The sequence below is a fragment of the Brassica rapa genome, chromosome A07, assembly GCF_000309985.2.
Source record: "Brassica rapa cultivar Chiifu-401-42 chromosome A07, CAAS_Brap_v3.01, whole genome shotgun sequence".
In the NCBI taxonomy this organism is placed as follows: Eukaryota; Viridiplantae; Streptophyta; class Magnoliopsida; order Brassicales; family Brassicaceae; genus Brassica; species Brassica rapa.
The window spans coordinates 27,331,929-27,344,490 of NC_024801.2; the positions used below are offsets into that span (position 1 = coordinate 27,331,929).

Genomic DNA, 12,562 nt, shown 5'->3' on the forward strand with positions numbered 1-12,562 from the left:
ATTTGGATTTCCATTATTAAATTTAAATTTTAATATTTTTAATCCAGATTTTTTATAAAAAAAATCCACTGAAATTCATTACTTGGGCCTGTAGCCTTACATGCGTTATGGGCCTAATAAATCATTCCACATTTTGGGCTTAAGGTCAACGAAACACAATACATGACCTAATTTCAAGTTTGGTAATAATACAAGGGTCTCTGGTTAAAAAAGTTGCTTGCTTGGTCTGTGCTAAAACTCCGATCGTTATTTTCCGGCGAGAGAGGAAAAAAGTTAGGTTTTTTAATGGTTTGAGTAGAGAGACAGAGCAAAACAAAAAAGGAAGAAACTTTTGATTACTTCACTCTAAATCAGTGAAGGCGAAGATGGAATTGGAGCAGCTGGAGAAGTCCGTGGAGACAAACCCAGACGACCCTTCTCTGCAATTCGAACTTGTAATCTTCTTCCCCGTTCGATTATTGATGTGGGTTTGGTTGATAATCTCCTCATGAACAAGAAAGTTTGGAACTTGATTTGAATTGAAACAGGGTTTGTATCTGTGGGAACACGGCGGAGACTCGGAGAGAGCGGCGGAGCATTTTGTCTTGTCGGCGAAGTTAAACCCGGATAATGCGGATGCCTTCAAGTACTTAGGGCATTACTACTCACGCGTGACGCTTGATCACAACCGAGCTGCCAAGTGTTACCAGAGAGCAGTGTTGCTAAACGTTAATGACTCTGAGTCTGGAGAGGCTTTGTGTGATTTGTTGGATGGGCAAGGGAAAGAGATTTTGGAAGTTGCGGTTTGTCATAACGCTTCTGAGAAGTCTCCCAAGGCTTTCTGGGCGTTTTGCAGATTGGGTTACATTCAGGTTGTTTGATTGTGCAAGTTTCTCCTTTTTGTTATCTTGAATTGCTTATTTATGGGATTGGATTGTGTGGCAGCTTCATCAGAAGAAGTGGTCTGAAGCTGTTCAGAGTCTTCAACATGCTATTAGAGGTTATCCTACAGTGTCTGACCTATGGGAAGTAATATTCCTTTGCTCTATCTCCTGAGTTTAGTTACTTCAAATCTGTTTTTGACAAGAATCTTTTTTTTTTTTTTGCGTCTGTTGTTTCAGGCTCTGGGCCTTGCTTACCAGCGACTTGGAATGTTTACTGCTGCTATCAAGGTAAAAACACAGCTTCTTGAAGTGGTTTTGGATTTATTGTTGATTCTGTTGTGACCAACAGGCGTATGGGCGTGCAATTGAATTAGATGAGACCAAGATCTTTGCATTAGTGGAGAGTGCAAACATCTTTTTGATGCTTGGTTCATATAGAACGGTAGCTACCTCTGTTCATACTGACTTCTTTAGATAGTTTGTTTGTGGAAGTCTGATATGGTATTTGTATAGAGTGTGGAGCTCTTTGAGCAAGCCCTGAAGATTTCACCTCAGAATATTTCTGTGCTCTATGGTCTTGCTTCTGGATTGCTTAGTTGGTCAAAGGAATGCATAGATTTGGGCGCTTTTGGATGGGCTGCTTCGTTATTGGAGGTTAATAACAATACAAACCTCTTCTGATTATGTCATTATTTAATCCATGAGAACAATTAATTGAAATCCATTGTAGGATGCTCGTAAAGCTGCAAAGGAAAGCACTGAGCTGGCCAGCAACATGTCTTCTATATGGAAATTGCATGGAGATATCCAGGTACTAAGGCCTGTCTTGTCTTTTACGCATCAGCTTGTTGGTTTTGAATGTTTGTTTTGTTTCTTGAGCAGCTTACGTATGCAAGATGCTTTCCGTGGTCTGGTGAAACTGAAAACTCAGAAATCACTTTGAAGACATTTAATGATTCAATCCTTTCTTGGAGAAGCGCTTGTTACTCAACTGCACTGTCAGCCAAATCTTCTTACCAGCGAGCTCTACACTTATCCCCTTGGCAAGCCAATCTCTATACTGACATAGCCATAACTTGTGATCTCGTTTCAAGCTTAACCGATGTTTCTGAAACTTCAAGTTCTTGGTAAGATTGTTCTAAACGTTAGTCTTAGTTTTTGATGTGGGCGCCCTTGTAATAACAGTCTACAATTCTATCAGGAAGCTACCAGAAAAGATGGCTCTGGGAGCGTTATTACTTGAATGCGACAACTCGGAGTTTTGGGTTGCTTTGGGTTGTATGTCTGATAACAGTGCTTTGAAACTACATGCTTTGATCCGGGCGTTGCATTTGGATGTATCTTTAGCCGTTGCTTGGGCTTTTATGGGCCAGGTATAATGCCTTAGCATTTTGTTGTCTTTCTTGTTTCACCTATGTTCATGATTACATAATCTTAGTTGCATTAAACAGATCTTCAGGGAATCAGATGAAATGAAACTGGCAAAGCAGGCTTTTGACTGTGCTAGAAGCATAGATCCTACACTTGCTCTACCTTGGGCCGGCTCAGCTGATACTTATGCTAGGTAGATCCTTGTTATGTGAATAAAAAAAAATCCACTCTTTATTAACTATCCCCGCATAGACTAATTAAACATCTCAGGGAGTCAACATCAGATGAGGCTTTTGAGAGTTGTTTACGAGCTGCGCAGATATCACCTGTAAGTAGTGGTGCTTTAACTGTCATTTTAAAGTTCTTGTTAGTGTGATGGCTTAAACAAAGGTGTGAGATCTTCTGTCATAGCTTGCGGAGTACCAGGTTGGTTTGGCATGGCTTGCTTTGCTACAAGGAAGTATTTCATCTCCGCAGGTATGAACACACTGTTTTTTTCATCGGAGTGAGCTTTTAGGTAACAGACTCTCTTGAAACTCTTGTTGCAGATTTTCGCCTGCATTGACCAGGCGGTGCAGCGCACCCCTGACTACCCTGAATCCCATAACCTCCACGGGCTAGTCTGCGAGGCAAGACATAACTATCATACCGCCATCGCTTCGTACAGACTAGCACTCGCTGCAATGAGTGTTTGCCCAGACAGTTCAGTGAAATCTCATGCAGGAAAAATATCTATCAACTTGGTCAGGTCACTCAGCAAGGTGAGATCCACCTACAATTCAACAATCAATAGAAATGCTACTTAGTACTCATTCAAAGCATGTGTGTGTTTGCAGGCAGGACGTTTCAAAGAATCTGTCAAGGAATGCGCAAATCTGAAGTCAAAAGGTTTGCTTGATGCTGGAGGCTTACAAATCTACGCCTTCTCTCTGTGGAAGATTGGTGAGAACGATTCGGCTCTCTCAGTGGTTCGGGAGTTGGCTGGTAGGATCTCCACAATGGAAAAAACCTCAATAGCTTTCCCAATCAGCTTCATCTGTAGTCTGCTTTACTGCATATCTGGACTTGATTCTGCCATCACCAGCATCCAGAAAATGCCCAAAGATTTCTTCCAGAGTTCGAAAATCAGCTTCATAGTATCCGCCATCCATTCTCTTGATCAGAGTGATAGGCTTCAGACGATTGTTGCGAGCACTCGTAGCTATATATCATCACAAGAAGAGATAGCTGCGATGCACTATTTGATAGCACTCAGCAAACTTGTGAGCCTTTTGATCTTGGTTCGTCTTGGTTTTAAGCTCTGGATTAAATTGACGCCAACTCTGAATATTGCAGCTGAAAACTGGAGCAGGAGAGTTCCTTGGATTTGAGAAGGGGATTGCACACCTCAGAAAAGCTCTGCATATGTATCCTCATAGTAATTTGTTAAGGTAAGTGTTTAATCAGTACCAAGAGGTTACATAAACGCTGATCAATCACTCTAGGTTTTAATTGTGTAATGATATGTTATTAGGAACCTGCTTGGATATATTTTGTTAGCTGGTGAAGGAACCAAAGAAGTCTGCGCTGCTAGTAGATGCTGTATCATAAACGTCTCTGAGTGTGGAAACAAGGAAGGTCTGAAGTCCGCGTTAGAGGTCCTCGGTGGAGGATCGGTTGCTTGCAATGTAATCGGCAACACAGCTCCTAGGTTCTCTTTCCCAACATGCCATTGTCAGAGTCTGAATGCTCCTGTTGTCGTTGTGGAACTGCAAAGGTATTTTGAGAATCTTTCTACAATCATTTTAGCGTTTTCAAGAGTTTGAACTGATCCAATCTCATGCAGATTCTTGCATCAAGAGCCTTGGAACAGCGATGTGAGATACTTGCTGATTCTGAATCTAATGCAGAAGGCTCGTGAGCAGAGGTTTCCTAGACAGCTTTGTAGTGCTATTGAGCGTTTAATCTCTGTGGCGCTCTCTGATGAGGCGTCTGAATATCAAAAGTTCCAGCTTCTGCTTTGTGCTTCTGAGATGAGTATGCAAAAGGGAAACACAGAAGAGTCTATTGACTATGCTCGAAAGGCTTCTTCCCTTTCCCTTCCACGTAGCTACCTGTTTCTATCACATTTGCAGCTTTGCCGTGTCTATGCATCAAAGGGAAGCACCAGGAACATGCAAGAGGAGTACAGAGCGTGTCTGGAGCTCAAGACTGACTCAAACATTGGTTGGATCTGCCTGAAGCTCATAGAATCTCAGTTTGATCTGGAGGCTGACGCTAACCTCTTAGAGATGATGAGCCTACAAGAAAGCCCGAACCAGAAGAATCATTCATGGAAAGAGTGGATGGCTGTTTACAGTCTAGCTCTTGGCTTAGTTTCTTTCGGAAAAAAAGACTTTACCTCAGCGGAGGAGTTTCTTGCGCAAGCTTGCTCGTTGGGGGATAAAGAGAGTTGTCTACTTCTCTGCCATGGTGCTGTCTGCATGGAGCTGGCTAGACAGTCTAACGACTCGCATTTCCTTTCGCTAGCTGTAACGAGTCTAAGCAAAGTTCAAGCGAGTTCGTTGACTCCTTTGCCTATTGTGTATGCTTTATTGGCTCAAGCACATGGGAGTCTTGGCTCTAAAGAGAAATGGAAGAAGAATCTTCGTCTTGAATGGTTCTGCTGGCCACCAGGTACTACTGAATGAGACTGTTTTCTTCATCTGACTTTCGACACAACTGAACATGTTTTTATTTTATTTTTGGACAGAGATGAGACCTGCAGAGGTTTACTTTCAGATGCATATACTTGCAAGAGAATCAGAAGACAGTTCAGGGATTGAAAACTGTCAAACCCCTGAGAAATGGGTGCTTAGGGCGATTCACACTAACCCTTCTTGTATGAGATACTGGAACGTCTTGGATAAGCTTGTTCAATATCCCATTAGCTAAGAACCAGAACAGTGAAGAGCAGAACAATTCTGTTATATTTTTTTTCCTGTTGCAGATGCTTTGACATTTAGTGTTTTGTGAATGAGAAACACACTGAATAGGATTCATGCAGTTTCTTCTTCTTTAAAACATGAGCAGTGTTCTAAAAATCGGTTTAGTCGACAAATTGAACCTAAACAAAATGATTTTTTCAGAACAATTTTTTTTCACAAAATTTGATCATTTGTGTTCTAAAAAAATCGGTTTAGGTGTCCGCCTAATCAATAATCTCCTGATTCAGTTAGCTATTTTTTGCACAGAGAATGGAGTTTATTACTTGGAAAGCCATATATATATTTACAGCCAATTGCTTTCAGCAATCAAACAAAGAAACAAACAAAGCCACAAACAACATTGGATGGGCTGATGCCTTAATGCATCATCATAAGAGCAAACTCATCAAAGCTCAAAACTCCATCAGCATTGAGATCAAAAGCTTTGATCATGACTACACAATCATCAGTGGTTCTAGACTCACCAAGCTTCATCAGCATCATCTTCAAGCTTCTTGGAGTAATGCAATCTTCTCCCTCAGCAATGTACATTCTAAACGCTTCCATTATCTTGCTCTTCTTCTCTTCCTCTGTAAACTCATCACCCCCTTTGAGTAACTGAGCAAACTCCTCAAAATCCAGCATCCCATCTCCGTCTAAATCAGAGAGTTTAACCGCGGCTTCGGCTTCTTGGTCAGATAGTTGCTCTCCCAGTGTCTTGAAACTCTTCTTAAGCTCCTCTGCTGAGATTCTACCGTCTCGGTTTGCATCCATGTATGCAAAGACAGCCGCCAAGTCTTTGTTCTTGTCTTCACGGTTGATGTCTGAGGACAGTCTCTCGTAGAGTTTCATGAAAGATGAAGATAACTGACGTTGAGTGTTCTTCATGATGACAAGTTTGATGATAAGATGGTCTAAATGGTTTCTCTATATAGATATACAATGTTTCAAGTTTCGAGAATATAAATTAAAAAAAAAAAATAAGAAAGTGAAACGTATCAAACGTGGAAGATTTAGAAACAGTCGTTGGATCTAGAAGAAAACAAGTATTATTAGTCTTTAGATCTATAGAAGAAAACGTATTATAGTCTTCAGATCTGTTAGTAAAGAATAGTATATTAGTTACAGCTCTCATCTCCATGTTTGAAACACGTTTTTCTTCTTCTGTTTTCTTAGTTTAGGAACTATTATCACAAATTTGAAGACTGCCACACGTTTTTTTTACAGTGAATAATTGAATATGAAAGTATTTTTGTTTTTTTCTTCACTAAAAAAAAAAAAAAAAAAAAAAAAGATGTCTGAATGATGTCTTAGTTTGTCTGGTTTCTTTTTTTTTTTTTTTTTTTTTTTTCTTCACTAATCAATCAGTGAGAACAATGAGCCTGAATGATGTCTTAGTTTGGCTGGTTTCTCATTTCTCAATGTTCTTTTTGTGGTTAATTGATCTCTCTATGGAGTATAGCCTTTCTCTAACTTTAGTGAAATCAACTTCTTTGGAATGTTTACAGCAGAAAGAAGTTTGTTAAACCTAGAACAGTCTGTTACAGAAAAAATAAAGGAATTTCGAATAATGGTATGTATGTTAGATGTTTCCTTCATCTACTAATCACTGCTTTTCTTTCTCAATTTATTGAGAGCCAAAAGCTTCATACTATTGCTTTCCGTAGTGCCTAAAACTTTTTGATAGCTCCTATAATGTTTCCAACTTCATTGATTCAGAATAATAAGCATATGAATCATACATAATTAGATGAGACCTAAAATAGCATTCAGTTGATATAAACTCATCATTTCATTGTCGATGAGTTTTGAGTAGAAAATTCATAAAAATGTGATATTGACTCTCATATGAATGCATGGCTGGTATGAATATTGTCAATCTAATACTAGTAACGGTTTGAGGTTTATTAGTAGCAATGAGTTCTTACAGAGAACTATTTGTGCCGTTATGTAAAGACGTCTGACGACTAGGCTCGATTTGAATCAAGTTGTCGTATTATTGACTGCACATGCTCAACTTTTTTCTTCAAATGTGTGCTTCATGGAATAATAACATGACATCTACATAAATTTAGTAGATGAATCTATATTGTAGAAACTCAATATGACACAGCTAAACCAACTCTCTCGAGATTGAAACTTTCTTTAAAATTCGCTGCATCATTCTATGATCTCATGTAAGTATAACAAAGGTCTAAATATTGATTTTAATCAAATAACAATCTTGTTTATTGCGTCACAAGCCGTATGTATATATACATCAATGAAAAAAGAGAAGCTACAAGTGACTATAATAAACTCTTTAACGCATCATAAGAGCAAACTCATCAAAGCTCAATACTCCATCAGCATTGAGATCAAAAGCACGAATCATAACTCTACAATCATCAGTGGTTCTTGACTCACCCAGCTTCTTTAGCATCGTCTTCAAGCTTCTCGGAGTAATACACTCTTCCCCTTCTGCTATATACATTCTAAAAGCTTCCTTGAGCTCAGTCTTCTTATCTTCCTGATCATCATCTCCTTTGATCAACTGAGCAAACTCTTGAAAATCCAACATCCCGTCTCCGTCTGTATCAGACAATCTAACCGCAGCTTCGGCTTCTTCGTCAGACAACTGCTCTCCTAATGTCATGAAACTCTTCTGAAGCTCATGTGGAGATATTCTCCCGTCTCTGTTTGCGTCCATGTAAGCAAACACAGCCTCTAAGTCTTTGTTCTTGTCCTGATCCTCATTGATGTTGTGTTGTGTACTTTCTGCTGGTGAATCTTTTCTCTTAGGTGACAGTTTCCGACAGAACTTCACGAAAGACGAAGATGATTGAGGTTCTTGAGTATTCTTCATCATGATATAATCAAAAGAAAATATATTTGTTTGTTTGTTTTGTTTGTTTGAATCGGAGAGACTGAATGAGAGAACTGTGGGCGAAAGGGTTTCTATTTATAGATAGGCGTGTGACGTGTGCCAAGTGTGTCAAGTTGTATAAAGCCGTGGGAGATTTAATTTTTTTTAGGTGTGTTGGCGTTATTTATGGGTATTATTTGGTCTAAAGTTTCTGTTTATAAAACACGGTTGCTTTTTTTTTTCTTCCATTTTAATTGGATTAGTAAATGATAATTTTGAAGACCAGCAGCCACTTGTTTTCGACACTTGCAACAACACGAAACTTATCGGTGGGCGCTCGGAAGCTTCACTTCTTTATTATCACCATCTCTCTTTTGTTTTTATCTTTTAAGATTTTTTTTCGATGGAAATATCAAGGACATCATATAAGCCATACATCTATATAGTATTAATATATTACTATGTAAACTATTTGAGCAATGTAACAATATATATAAATTAACACATGCTTCATTAATATTATAATTATATTCTTCTGTTAAACGTTGAAATCTAATAACTAAATATTAAAAAAATTAATCCAATCTAAACAGAAAATCAATACTATTAAACTGGATCAGATGGATATTGGATGACTAAATAGGAAATGAATTAGTTTTTTTTTTAATATTGGATTGTTAGATTCCAATATTTATAAAAATAAAAATGTAACAGTAATTATATAATACATGTTGGTTAATATATTTCATCTTTTACATAATTCTATAGTTAAAAATATAATAATAATGTTCAGACGTGTACCAAATAGAGCTAGTTGAAGTAATAGATCATCACCCTTAGTTTAATAAGAACAAACAAGATGTAACGCAGCAGCAGCGTCGCAATCCAATATCTAAAAGTGGCCCATTATTATTGACCCAGTCCAGCAATATTCTAGAACACAACAGAAGAAAGAACTCATCACAAATCCATGTCTTTTTGAGTGTTTTTGAAGCAAACGTGTTTGTGTACAAGTCAAGTATTAACATAGAAACTAATCACAGTTCTTACACAAATGCATTAAGTAGAGAAGAAGATGACATTAAAAACCTCCCAAACAGATTGCTGCAATTAGATGAAAGATAGTTCTTACAAAAAAGGCATCACAAACTTAAAAAAAAAAAACATTCACTACTCTCTCACCCTTGCTTTGCTTATATAACACATCTTTTCTACTACAAACCATCTGTAACATATATATTCATATTATTTTATTATATACTTAAAGAAACTAGATTCTTATCTCAAAGAGTTAGCACTGCAACTTAGAAGGAACATAGCTGATCAGTCTATCTCCTGTGTCTGATCTCTCTGCCTTCTCTTAAGCTTCTTCCTCTCCTGTATTCCACCTCCGCATCAGAGCTTGAGAAGCCAGTTGGATAGCTTCTGCTACCTTTCACAGATCCCACTCTCGATAACAAAGCCTCTTCATCCGCATGAATACCATTTCTTGGTTTGTGATCTAAAAGCCAACACAAAATAAAACACTCAACACACAATGCAGCCAGCTCATAATAACATATTGAGATTAATAAAACAATACTCACCAGTTTCTGATTTGGTACTCGTTAGCAAACTCGCTTCTCTTCTAAGCAGCTTTTGTCCCTCGCTTGGCGAGTAAGCAGCCGGTTTAAGCAAAGACTCATCCATCACATCATTGATCTCTACATACTGACTAGTGGTAACAACCTCATCAGCACTAAACCCAAAGGAAGCCCTGTAAGCTTCCAGCTCCTCCATGTCCTGCCTCGTCTGCCTGTTCACGTTCCCACTAGGATACACATCCGAGTCCTTGGACACACTCAACCTCCCACCGTTCTGAGGGTCATGATCCTGGTAAAACTTGGCGAAAGTCTCGGGACAGAAGAAGTTAGACTCCTGGAGAGGCGTGGAGACTCCCGAAGCCCGGGAGACCGCGCTGGCTGGACTCCCGGGGTAGAGAGAGTACGTAGAGTGAAGATCATTATAATGATTGCCTTTCACAGAGGAAGTCAAGAAACGAGCGTAAGGCACGTCAGGGGAGGAAGGGGTGGTGAGATGAGCAAGCTCCGGAGGAGGAGTGAAAGGAGCGGTGGACGGCTCGGTGGTGAAGGTGGAGAACACAGGAGGAGGGGAGACTAGCTGAGTCTCGTGAGCGTACGGTCCTGTGGCGTACATGCTGGAGGAAGGACCGGAGGGTGATGAGTTTGCGGCGAGGGACAAGTAGGAGTTGTTTGGGGACTGAGCTGTTGAAGGGAGAGCAGAGTTTGTGAAGGAAGCGGGAGATGACGGTGGAGCTAAGTAAGATAAATTTGCTTGGTTGGTTAAGACACCACCAGGTTGGTGAGGTCCGTTGGGCTGTGAGGCTGAGAGATTGCCTCCTTCGGGAATGCGAGAGGCTGGTACAATTCTTTTTCCTCCCTTTTGGGACTTGAAGCAAGAGAAGACTCTTAAACAGCCTCCCCAGCGTTTCCTCTGCACAAAGACACACGTAAGTGTAAGCTTCAAGGCCAGTGAGCTTACAAAGACACACCTATAAAGGTTTGATTTTTATTACAAGCTTAAGATCAAGAACCGTATAAAGGTTTGATTGGTTTGCAAGGAAAGATGTAAACTTTGTGTTCAATTCTCAATGATCACTTAGTGTAAACACTATTAGTGAAAAGACCAGAACAGAGGGATCAAAGGTGGAAACTCTAACATAGACCCTGATGAACATTTTGCTCCATTAACTAAAAATGAGCTTACAAAACCTATAAAGGTTTAAATTTTATTACAAGCTTAAGATCAAGAACCGTATAAAGGTTTGATTTTTATTAGTTTTGCAAGTAAAGATGTAAACTTTATGTTCAATTCTCAATGATTAACACTATTAGTGAAAAGACAAGAACAGAGGGATCAAAGGTGGAGACTTTAACATAAGCCCTGATGAACATTTTGCTCTGTTAACTAGATTAGTGTGTGAACAGAATTTAACAGTCAGATCTAATAAGAAACAGACCACAGGTTCCACATCTGAAGAGCTTAGATTTGAGAGACTGAGCTTAAGTAAAACCCTCCAAGAACTGGAATTTAAAGTGAAGGAATTTAAGAGAGGAACCTGTTCCTGCTGCTGAAGAAACCTATGCTGTTCTGAGCCCATTAGGTGTGTCTGTTCGTCAAAAATCACTTCTTTTTTGTATCTGAGTAGAGGGTTTCAGGGCAAAGATGTAATCATCTGAGGTTTCACAGTTTCTTCCAGCTTATTGATAGGATCCAGACAGTAAAAAAAAAGCTAAAGAAAAAGATTAAAAGGTTTGGTGAAGACAAAGTAGATAAGTTTTTCACTGGAGTGGGAGAGATTTTAAGGGAAACTTTTTTAAGACAAATCTGCACTGCTGCAAACGGCATGAAAAGAGATGATGATCCTTATTACCAAAGGAAAAGCATTTTTCTTATTTTTAATCAGAATGTGACCTCACCAAAAAACAAAAAAACACAGACACACAAAAAGAAAAAGGAGTAAAGATTAAAAAGATAAAAAAGAGAAAAGGAGTAAAAGGGAAAGAAAAAAAAAAGAGAAAAATCTATGTTAATTAATGTTAAATCTCTTCGGTTCACACACCCTTCCTCAAAAGTTAATTCGTTCTTCTACTCATTTTTGGGAGAAGTTATTAATTAAGGTTTTGTCAAATGTAGTTAAGTCGGTTATTATATGGTTAATTATACTTAAATTAGATATCTAAGCACTTAAAATGGTTGATTCCCTGAGCACGTGAAGGATGTTTACTAATAATGGTTAAAACACGTCCAAAATCAGTGTAACTGCTGAGTCAAGCGGCTCTATTGAAGTTATTAAATGCAAACACTTTGAAACAAAGCCTGTTGTGATTATTTTGGCTTTGATAGTTGAAAATTTTTAGTTTTTGAAAAAAACAAAAAATTGGTCAAAGAAAGCAGCATATAAGGTTATGAAAAATAATTGGTCAAATAAATACATTTTGAATTTGGATTATGAAAAATAAGAAGACTGTATATATATTATTGATGTATTTAAATTGGCTTTACTTCAGACATACTTCATCATCTAAATAAATATACCCTGCAAGTCCTATAACATTATTTAAGGGATTAAATAATTAAAATAAAATAAAAAGGTGATTCTTTTCCCTAAAATATTTGTTTTCATCTTTATGAATTGTCTCTAGGTTTTGAGGTTTCCAATAAAGCAGAAAAGAGGGCCTAGTAATAGTATGGTGGTACCTAGTTGTTGTAGGATTTGGATCTTTTTCGAGGTCTGGATTCATTCATATTAATGGGACCTTTCCTTCTCATTATTTTTCTCCTGATTCTTCTACTTAAACCCAGTAAAACTTTTTTCACTAACAAATCCAGTAAAATTTGTTCTCTTTCTTAAACTTTCCATGGATCAACTAGTTAACACTAAGTCATTTCCAGTTCCATTGAATATAAGAACTTATCTTTTCGTTTAGTAATTACTCATAGACCACATCACATGTACTTTCTTGTATTATAATACA

General features: G+C 38.2%; 4 protein-coding genes across 4 annotated transcripts; 1 reads left to right on the forward strand and 3 right to left on the reverse strand.

The window, feature by feature from the left end:
- Positions 1 to 89: 89 nt before the first annotated feature.
- LOC103832123 (tetratricopeptide repeat protein SKI3) lies at positions 90 to 5,271 on the forward strand. Its single transcript, XM_033276096.1, has 18 exons — positions 90 to 434; positions 528 to 851; positions 925 to 1,008; positions 1,101 to 1,151; positions 1,213 to 1,305; positions 1,377 to 1,517; positions 1,594 to 1,674; positions 1,746 to 1,990; positions 2,065 to 2,236; positions 2,315 to 2,427; positions 2,505 to 2,562; positions 2,646 to 2,711; positions 2,783 to 2,995; positions 3,071 to 3,496; positions 3,570 to 3,664; positions 3,748 to 3,990; positions 4,060 to 4,889; positions 4,966 to 5,271. The coding sequence occupies exons 1-18, from the start codon at positions 366 to 368 to the stop codon at positions 5,145 to 5,147; spliced, it is 3,486 nt and encodes a 1,161-aa protein (XP_033131987.1). The 5' UTR covers positions 90 to 365; the 3' UTR covers positions 5,148 to 5,271.
- On the reverse strand, positions 5,194 to 7,066 carry LOC103832125 (calcium-binding protein CML39). The gene has a single exon (XM_009108082.3). It carries the CDS (start codon positions 6,065 to 6,067, stop codon positions 5,558 to 5,560), a length of 510 nt encoding a protein of 169 aa, XP_009106330.1. The 5' UTR covers positions 6,068 to 7,066; the 3' UTR covers positions 5,194 to 5,557.
- Positions 7,067 to 7,308: 242 nt separating this feature from the next.
- On the reverse strand, positions 7,309 to 8,465 carry LOC103832126 (calcium-binding protein CML38). Its single transcript, XM_009108083.3, has one exon. It carries the CDS (start codon positions 8,025 to 8,027, stop codon positions 7,482 to 7,484), a length of 546 nt encoding a protein of 181 aa, XP_009106331.1. The 5' UTR covers positions 8,028 to 8,465; the 3' UTR covers positions 7,309 to 7,481.
- A 593-nt stretch (positions 8,466 to 9,058) lies between these two features.
- Positions 9,059 to 12,525, reverse strand: LOC103832127 (uncharacterized protein At1g76660). Its single transcript, XM_009108084.3, has 3 exons — positions 11,143 to 12,525; positions 9,611 to 10,517; positions 9,059 to 9,525 (listed from the first exon to the last, which is right to left on the reverse strand). The coding sequence occupies exons 1-3, from the start codon at positions 11,182 to 11,184 to the stop codon at positions 9,353 to 9,355; spliced, it is 1,122 nt and encodes a 373-aa protein (XP_009106332.1). The 5' UTR covers positions 11,185 to 12,525; the 3' UTR covers positions 9,059 to 9,352.
- Between the last annotated feature and the right edge of the window lie 37 nt (positions 12,526 to 12,562).

Excerpts from the sequence above, each read along its gene's own strand:
- LOC103832123 (XM_033276096.1), top strand. The coding sequence starts at position 366 with ATGGAATTGGAGCAGCTGGAGAAGTCCGTGGAGACAAACCCAGACGAC. Across the intron at positions 1,009-1,100 it reads CAGTGTCTGACCTATGGGAA|GCTCTGGGCCTTGCTTACCA; the intron begins GTAATATTCCTT and ends CTGTTGTTTCAG. Across the intron at positions 1,306-1,376 it reads TGCTTGGTTCATATAGAACG|AGTGTGGAGCTCTTTGAGCA; the intron begins GTAGCTACCTCT and ends GTATTTGTATAG.
- LOC103832125 (XM_009108082.3), bottom strand. The coding sequence starts at position 6,067 with ATGAAGAACACTCAACGTCAGTTATCTTCATCTTTCATGAAACTCTAC.
- LOC103832126 (XM_009108083.3), bottom strand. The coding sequence starts at position 8,027 with ATGATGAAGAATACTCAAGAACCTCAATCATCTTCGTCTTTCGTGAAG.
- LOC103832127 (XM_009108084.3), bottom strand. The coding sequence starts at position 11,184 with ATGGGCTCAGAACAGCATAGGTTTCTTCAGCAGCAGGAACAG. Across the intron at positions 10,518-11,142 it reads TTCTTCAGCAGCAGGAACAG|AGGAAACGCTGGGGAGGCTG; the intron begins GTTCCTCTCTTA and ends GTCTTTGTGCAG. Across the intron at positions 9,526-9,610 it reads GAGTACCAAATCAGAAACTG|ATCACAAACCAAGAAATGGT; the intron begins GTGAGTATTGTT and ends GTTGGCTTTTAG.